This window comes from Syzygium oleosum, unplaced genomic scaffold, assembly GCF_021117445.2.
Source record: "Syzygium oleosum isolate NSW1041296 unplaced genomic scaffold, Sole_v2.1 Sole_v2.15, whole genome shotgun sequence".
Classification (NCBI taxonomy): Eukaryota; Viridiplantae; Streptophyta; class Magnoliopsida; order Myrtales; family Myrtaceae; genus Syzygium; species Syzygium oleosum.
Window position 1 is genome coordinate 3,117,717 of NW_026607499.1, and position 8,690 is coordinate 3,126,406.

The 8,690-nt window shown below is 40.7% G+C and overlaps 1 protein-coding gene across 3 annotated transcripts; it reads right to left on the reverse strand.

Annotated features, from left to right (window-relative positions):
• Positions 1 to 2,853: 2,853 nt before the first annotated feature.
• Positions 2,854 to 7,310, reverse strand: LOC115678187 (serine/arginine-rich splicing factor RS41-like). 3 transcript variants are annotated; one of them, XM_030601522.2, is made up of 6 exons: positions 7,151 to 7,310; positions 5,996 to 6,136; positions 4,548 to 4,660; positions 3,959 to 4,194; positions 3,283 to 3,540; positions 2,854 to 3,184 (listed from the first exon to the last, which is right to left on the reverse strand). In XM_030601522.2, the coding sequence occupies exons 2-6, from the start codon at positions 6,099 to 6,101 to the stop codon at positions 3,148 to 3,150; spliced, it is 750 nt and encodes a 249-aa protein (XP_030457382.1). In that variant the 5' UTR covers positions 6,102 to 6,136; positions 7,151 to 7,310; the 3' UTR covers positions 2,854 to 3,147. The 3 variants fall into 3 exon arrangements, with proteins under 3 accessions (XP_030457382.1, XP_030457383.1, XP_030457384.1); XM_030601523.2 differs by having other exon boundaries at positions 5,996 to 6,126; positions 7,151 to 7,283; XM_030601524.2 differs by lacking the exon at positions 7,151 to 7,310 and adding an exon at positions 4,871 to 5,109.
• Between the last annotated feature and the right edge of the window lie 1,380 nt (positions 7,311 to 8,690).

Here is an 8,690-nt window from a genome sequence, read left to right on the forward strand (position 1 = left end):
GGTGGCTGAATTCTCTTTGTTTTTTTTTTATTCTTTCTGGGGTCGCAGACAAGGCGAGGACACGCAGATAGAGATTTTTACAAATGAAGATCGCATTCAAAAATCAAACCCCTTTCATGCCCCCCCCGTCTCTCTCTCTCTCTCGTCAGGAAGGAGAGTCGTGTCAGGTGTCTCTGTCTCCCCAGATTCGTCTGCAGAAATTGATACCTTTGTGTTCAAAAATCACCATAAACCATGAATTATACTCGCCGCGACTTATTTATGATAAGCTTTTTTTTTATACACATCTGACGTATTTATCCCATCATTAAAATCCTCCTATGTAGACTCTAGAAAGCAGCGTGAAATGACTTTTCTTGACCGAAAAATCATATAGCGTAAATATTGATGGAGGGTAAACGTGTCATGTAAGTATAAATTTAGAATTTTTTATATCATAAGAAAAAGTTTAGGGTGCATATTTTACAGTGAATATAATTTAGAATTTTTAATGTCACAGAAATATTTAAAGTAAATGAATCACGTTGAGACATAATTTGAAGATTTTTTTGTGATTTTTTTCCTTTTTTCTGTTTTTGTTTCATGTAGTTTCGTTTTCATTTAAGAATGAAAAACGGACCATATGGGAAGAGAAATGGGAAGGTCCCGAGTCTCAGGAGTCAGAGATGGATGTGAACGTGATTAGCCCTGATATAGAATCAGCCCTTGGTCAATGTGCACGATCTGACGGCTGAGATTGGGCTAGGCAACCGTTGTGACTGGGGCTATGTTTTTTTTGAACATCTTGGTTTTTCCTTCACCCCAGGGATGATGCCACGTGTTGCTACACACTGTTAGCCTTGAAATTATCCCTGCCTTATGGAAATGATAATTATTAGCCTATTACAGAAAATGATAATCTAATCAATACATTCCGCAGCATAATTTGTTTCTTCTTTTACTTTTGTGTTATTTATCTGCATTTCTTTTAATTACATCCATAAGTTTGAAAACATGGCATTATGCAGACGTATGTAATAATTGATCGTTTTGTGATAAAAATCCCTAGCTATACATGGAAGATGATGATAGAAAGGAAGGAAGAAACAGATACTCGATTTAATGATTTCTGAGATGCATGGTATGTGAATGAAAGTGAAATGGAAATTTTTCTATAAAAAAAGAAAGCCATACCAAGAAACAATTAACTCTTTTCTAGCAACTGAACCTAATTTTGCGAAGCGAACATGACATGCCGTCGGTAAAATCCCGCTCTCTCTTACAACCTTAAGATATTGTTTTATTTATCGACTTAAACTATACGAGCCCGATGCAACTACTAATGACCCCATATTCTAAGTAAATTAATCAGTATGGACTGTCGTTATTGGTGTTGACTTTTATCCCCGTTACCCTCCAATTCATGTTCTAATAAGAAACTAATTCAAATTCGTCCATCGATTGGAGAGGACATACGCATGTACAGAAACGAAAACACCATTGTATGAGGACATTTATTACATTGATTAACTCAAAAAATAAGCTGGCATGTCAGAGCAACTAACATAGAAAATGGTTGACTATGAGGTTTTAGGTATGATCAAATCACACATATAGTAGCATCATCTAGAATTACTCGTTCTGGGTTCAAATTTCCAAAACCAGAAGTGGGTTCAATACGAGAGTACTGCTTGATCTTTCACTTCTTTTTTCAGAGCAATTCATTTTCAAGAACCTGAAGATTGAAAAACCTCGAGAGGAGAGAGAGAGAGAGAGGCCGGCTCGAGAAGTTGTAGAGTTTTTGTCTTTTCTCGACAGGGACAGCACGAAGCGCACTTGCCGAAGCGCTCGGCAGCTTCCATGCACTTAAATCTGCGTATTTTAATATTCAAATCTCAACACACTTTCAAAACGATTTGATGATTCAAAAGGAGAAAGAAAATAAAAGAAAAAGAAAAAAACAGGGGAAAGTTGCATGTTCAGCGAAGCAGAGCGGAGCAGCGTGAGACAACGTGAGCAGCCTTTTGGTATTGGGGGGCGAGAGTCCCAAGAAGCGTGGTTCGTGGGGATGACGACGTCCGAAGTGCAGATAGGTCCCTCGCGATGTTTTCTTCTCTCGTTACCTAGGACTTCGATTCGCCTTTTTCTAATTGACCAAGTTGGTCACCGCCGAGCAAACTCCATCACCAAAGTCTCTTGCTTTTAAATAGGCTAGGCCGGACATGTGAGTCGGTGGATGGGATACTACCGATTCCTTCCTGGTCGACAAGATTCCGTACCTTCAAACAATAACAATTGTAAAAACAGATCGTGCTGTTCAAAAGTCAAAGCAGGCGTTTCGAATCTTGAAACTTCAAAATCAGAGAACATCTCGGAAACCGGTTGGGGGTTCGAGTCCTCTCGGTGAACCGAGCGTGGATTAATTTAACTAAAGAAGCGTCAGTACCAACAAGCGTTCCCAATTTCCAAAAGGGGTTGCACTAGCTCTTGACTAAGGGCTGTATATCAAGCTAGACAGACAGTCAAGGCTTCGTTTCTAATTCGGCATAGCATGTACTAACTCATAAACCCACCACCAAGTTGCATTAAGCTCCACTCGGGTTCAGGTTGACCTACTGAATGAAATCCATGAATTCATGATTCTGCAGTATAGAGCCTAACCACTTACTAGAAAGTTAATTCGTAAGAACAGGAGTTTCAGAAGTTTACCAAAGCTGCAAGGCTCGAGCTCGTACTTCCAATCTACCCGAAACACCACAAAGAGGGTTTCTTAAAAGCTTGAGTACCAATGTAGTACCGGGGAGTGTTAAGAAGAGGTCCCCAACCGACACAAGTATATAGAGACTAGCAGTTCAAACATCCAGAATCTCGACATCAGTGGAAACAGGAAAATTTGCAATTCATACCAAAGCAGAATACTACAAGGTGATTAAAGTTAAAAAGTATTGCACGTTAACAGCAGCAATCATTCAAAGGTCGACCGTACAACAGACATGATTAAACGAACATTTGCCTTATGAAACGAAAGCCTTTTAAAGCTAAAAGAGACTCCCAAAAATTACAATTAAAAAGTCTTTAACAGAGCTCCAGTCCAGAAGCGACCCCGGGCCAGACAACAAATATCCTAAGCCTCACCATCACCTGCCATAACTTCTTTGCTGCGCTTTCTCAAGAACGAGATCTTTCGCGAGGTGGAGGTGAACGGCTACAACATCAAAGCACATTCAAAAGTAAAAAAAAACAAACCAAATTAAGGTTAGAGGAGAAAGAAATGCTTAAGTCAGGCTCTGCATTCGAGCAAACCTGTGATATCTCTCATTTACAGGGCTTTCGGCTCTGTCATATGTGGGACTCCCTCGGGGGTCATCTCTCGAATTTGGAACGGCACCACGCCCATAATCAGGGCTACCCCTATCTCGACGATATGGACTTGGTGATCTCCCGCGTCCCCTTCCATGAGGAGACGCATCACGACCCCTTCTATCAGGACTGTAACCATTCCCTCTCTCATCATCATCCTTAATTGCATATTCCACCGTGATAACTCGATCCATCAATTTGCTACATTCACAATGATAAAAACTTGATAAATATAGATGAAAAGGGTCGTATCCCATAATACTGCGATAAGACAAATATAGCCTAAAAGCTCGGTCATGTCCCTCTATATTCCCAGTAGTGGGTCGTGTCCCACTTCTTGGAATAACAAAGAAGGAAAATTAAGTACCACCTTCCGACAGCAGTAAGCATAATAGGGGTGCTATGGCATCACATGCTACAGAGATAAACTGAGGTAACGTCATCAATAGACGGTGGAACTACTCTGTGATAAGTGATAACCATTCCCCTAAAAAAAATATCCCCAGATGACTACGGGACGTAGATTATCTTCAAAACTACAACTAAACAAACTTTAACGGTAACAGTCTCAAGGACTACATATAGAAGAATAAATCTGAAGTCCTCAGGACAATCAAACCTCATATTTGTTGCATCCAAGGCCTTTGTAGCATCCTCCTGTGTCTCATATTGGACAAATGCGAAATTCCTTCTGATCCTTATATTTGCTATCTTTCCATATGAATCAAAATGCCTCTCCAAATCCTTGGGCCTAGTATGTATAGGATCAAAATTAATGACAAACAAGGTCTTCGATGGTCTCATGTTGCCTGCGGATCTTCTGGAACCACCACCCCTTCTACCACCATTATCATCCTAGGAGACAGAATTGTTAAAATAGTCAGCAAAGTGAGCTAATAGACTGCCTGAATCAATTCAATCCATATCTGCCTCACAGAAATTATACAATCTTTCTTAAGGGAAAGGTTGAAGTCATGAAAGAACTCCTATTTTGATTTTATTCTCGAACCTCAAAATGTTTTCTTTCCTTAAGTAGATTTTAGATTCATGGTATGTCTATTCTTCTTTTGCTTTTTCAGGCCCATCATCTCAGAGAAGAATGTCAATATGTGCATCCAGCATGTCTACTTGGTTCAAAATTATAACAAATACAATTACCATAATTCAAACATTCGAGTCCAAGTACCAATAATCATCACCAATCCTACCTTACTCCATTCAACACGAAGTCGGCGTCCCTTTCTGCCAAATTCTATTCTGTCAAGCCTTCGAACTGCATCATCTGCATCTCTCTCATCCTCCATGTAGACAAAGGCATATCCTATGAATTCAAAATGTTTAGGATCCAGAGCAAAAATATTTCAGCAGTAAAAACAAGCAGAAGAAGAGGACAGAAGACAGCTTGGAATCAGCACAATTTCACGCTTAATATTTGTCACTTGAACCCAAAGAGAGAGAGCACAAGACATACATAGAGTAAAAAAAGACAACAGTAGCAACAAAAGAAATCTATGAAGAGGCAACACAACACCTGTCTTTGGATGTGAGATAGTTGAGATCTCTAGAGAGAAACATGTTGAAAATTGAGGACTGAAGGGATTCCGGGAAAAGTGAAAGGGCAATAGTGTCTCAAGGTATCATATGATTGGTGCCATTGCAAATTATGTTGGGTCTCCTTAAAAACACAAGAAGATGAAGCGTAGCGCAGGGAAGAAAAGAAATGCAGGACAGCACATCCATCCAAGAAGTACATGGATATTCCAAGTAATCCTGCGCCAAAGATATAGTTGAGCATGGAGCTACATTTTCAACATCTGCTTTTCTTCAAAAGAAAAACAAGCAACAAGCCCATGCAAAACTATTGTATCCAAAAAGAATATCAGAGACTCTTTATGAACCACTTCCAGGCTTTCACTTTTGGAAAGCAATCGGGGACGACAAATAGTTGAGGGTAACAACAAGTGTTTTTAGTTAGGTCTATTTGCCAGTGGGCATCCCAACAACTACACCTCATACATCAAGTCAGTGATTACACCTGAAGCACAACCAAACTGTCCAGAACCTGAAACCTCCCTCATTCTCTCTCAAATGACCAATAAAGGACCTAGACTCAACAGCCGGTACAAGAGTATCCACACAAAAGAATCCTTCAAAAGTGAATAAATCTTGGGGAACAAAGTTACTCATCCGGATCCAAGAAAATAAGTTACCAAGTGGTTAAAGATTCTCCTTTACTAAGTGAGATTCAAACTCATAGATCTCCCATCTTATGTAAACAATGTAACCAAAATGCCAGATCAAGTGTTCGAGTAGAAAGGCTAGCATAGGGAGAAAAGGATCAATACAAACTGAATAGGGCAATTCGCCAGCCCCCCCCAAAAAAAAAAAATTCAAGAATAGTTGTCTATAGGTGCCTCTTATGCTTAAAGGCACATACACTTCTGGTTTGGTCTTACAGTATGGGCATGACCTGTTTTATCTATATAAGACATATTTTGAAGTTTTCGCTAAGTTTCATGCTCGTGGTTGCTTGCATAGCTGCGACATAGGGCAAAGTGCTTGCAATTACAATTATTGTTAATAAAGAAGGAATAAGTGTCAATAATTTCAACTGATGCCAACGCTAACTGTGAACATGCAACAGCAGAAAATTTACCAGATTTCATATCAACTCTTTCGACTCTGCCATATCTTTTGAAAAGTCGCTCAACATCAGATTGGCGTGCATCATAATCCAGGTTACCGCAAAAGATGGGCCTCATTTTCTTCGTGGTCGAGCAATATAATCTGCAAAAAGCTTATAATTGTATAACAATCATTATCAGAGAGGTGGCTGTGGATGAAAAGCAGAATTTGAGAACTATGAAGTAAACAAAGTTTATCAGAATAAAAATTAAAGTGAAATTAGCAGGCTATTTTTAACATTCACACTCTTAGAAATATGCAACAACTATCTCGAGTAATATACCTTGACATGACAATTTTACAGTACATTTGCTACTCTACGCAAAGTGATACTCCCCAAACAATGCAGTTGCATTGGCGTCCAAACATCTAAAAGGCCAAATCACTCCAATTTTAAAGACTTGAACAGAGATATTTGTCCCATGGGTTATTGTAACACAGACGAAATGCAATCACATTGTTGATCCAGTTTAGTTATTCAATCAAACTTACAAAATCGCAAAAGAAACTAGAATTACACTCTGGAAGAGCGAAAAGCAGCAGACTTTGCCATTCTCGGAGCCCCAACAGATGGTTTGAAAGAAAATAAATCAAACTACAATCAATTTCTTCTCCGCGATCTTCTTCCAGTGTCAGACGTGGAAAGGCTTCGTTCTCGCAGTATTTTCTCAGCGCTCCAATGCTCTTAAAAACCCAAAACATTTCGATTAAAAAGCAATAATTTTTAAACACTGGCCAGCTAATTTCCAGCTCCTGATGCGCAGAACCTCAAGACACGACGCCAACGACGGACATCTCATCGTCGTTCCGGCGAGCTTAATGAAGGAAATTCACGAGAAACGGACAAAAACTCGCTTCTGAAAATCCCCTCTTTCCCCAGCGATCCACGAAACGCACCCAATTGAACGCATCAAACACCGCACCCAACGCAAGAACACCGAACCCAAACACAAGGTAAATTCCACTGTATCTCTACCCTGCACAAGCAACGATCGAAATTCCGCCAGAAACAAAACCAGATCTCCAGTTCCCCTTGAACCTCGGCGACCGCGTAACAATCCACTCACGAGGCGCGAAGAAAATGTATGGAGCATCGAGCATCGAGAGGGACAGAGGTGGAGGGTACCTGGGGGAAGATTTCCGAGGATGTTCGGTTAAACCCTAAGGCAGGCAGCCGGTGACAGCCCCAGATCGCGGAGAAACGAGTCGCGAAGATGGCCGCTAAGGAAGTTAAACCGGAACCGGAAGAGACATAGCGCGAAACGACGCCGTAGGGGTCGTCAAATTGAATAGACGTTGAGCTTTGAAACCTCCGGCTCCATTTGCTTGGCGACGGTGCTATTGCAATCCCTGCCCCGGTCTCGCTATATCATTAGGCTCCGTTCGGTCGTCGGGCCTACTTTGTAGGATAGAATAAAGTCGGATGCGATGGGATACATATATCGGATATGATGACGACGGGATTTTGTTATGTCAGGTACAATGCCAGCAATGGTTCATCAACATATTTTTAAGTTTAACATGGTCCTGTGCCTTTTAAATTAGTTATTGTTAGTTCAGTTGAATTGAAAGTTGTCAAAATTTTACTGACCTAGGCATCGTTTTGTCTTATTTGCATACTAGTTATATCTCTCTACCTCGGTTTGAAGGTTCGAATCGCAGTCTAACCATCGCTCATGGTGATCTTCGCTTCCCAATTACCAAATGGAACAACTGGGGTTTGCCTCAGTGGCCACTCTTCCTACTTGGGAAGAGGAAGGTGGGGAGTTCGAATCCCTACCTTCTTAGGGGGCTAGGATTGGAGATATGTAGTTTTAGATGTGGATTTCGACTTCTACACCCTGTAAGAGATAGAGCAAAAGTCCGAGAGTGAGTTGAGAATTAGAATAGAACATACCAAAAAAAAAATTACCAAATGGCAGCCGCACTCTCGCTCTCTCTCTCTAACAACACCACCATCAAATTCCCACTGTTGCAGTCTCTCCCTCACCAAGACACATCGTTGCAGTCTCTCACACATTTAAATCTAAAGGCGTACCGCAACTACCACATTGTAGTGGTCACCCTCCTAAGCACCACCCAAGCCATATCAGCGTCACATGTGCAAGTAAGAATATGACACATTCTCGGTTCATCCACATCAACACCCCAACATCCACCTCTCAGCACCATAGTAGAGTATTTGACAGACACATTAACAAACACAAGGATCGTTCCGAAAATTAATAGTGGAGAAATCATTTTGAATATCGAACAAATGCACGGATACCACTAGTGACTAGAGGTGATCAACAAGCTGACATCCTATCCGAGCTCGAGAAGTTTGAAAGGCAAATGTGCAACGTGCGAGCTTGGAAAATGTGCTAACATGAGAAGCCTCGACCAGTCCAACTTTGGGTCGGGTTTGACCCAACCAGGCTCGACCCACTCAACTTTGGTTTGAGCTAGGCCCCAAGATTTATGTATAAATTTCTTCTTATGGGCAAGTTGACATAATACGTTAGGCCCGAAATTTGGGGCTGTTGTGCGAGAGACCTCCCAATAATCGTATTCGCCAATGGCATTGTCTTTAGAATCAAATAGAGTATACAATTTCAAAATTATCATTTACATCCAAATCTAACTATTCAAGCAGTGATTATAACTTGGGAAAATGACACAAATAG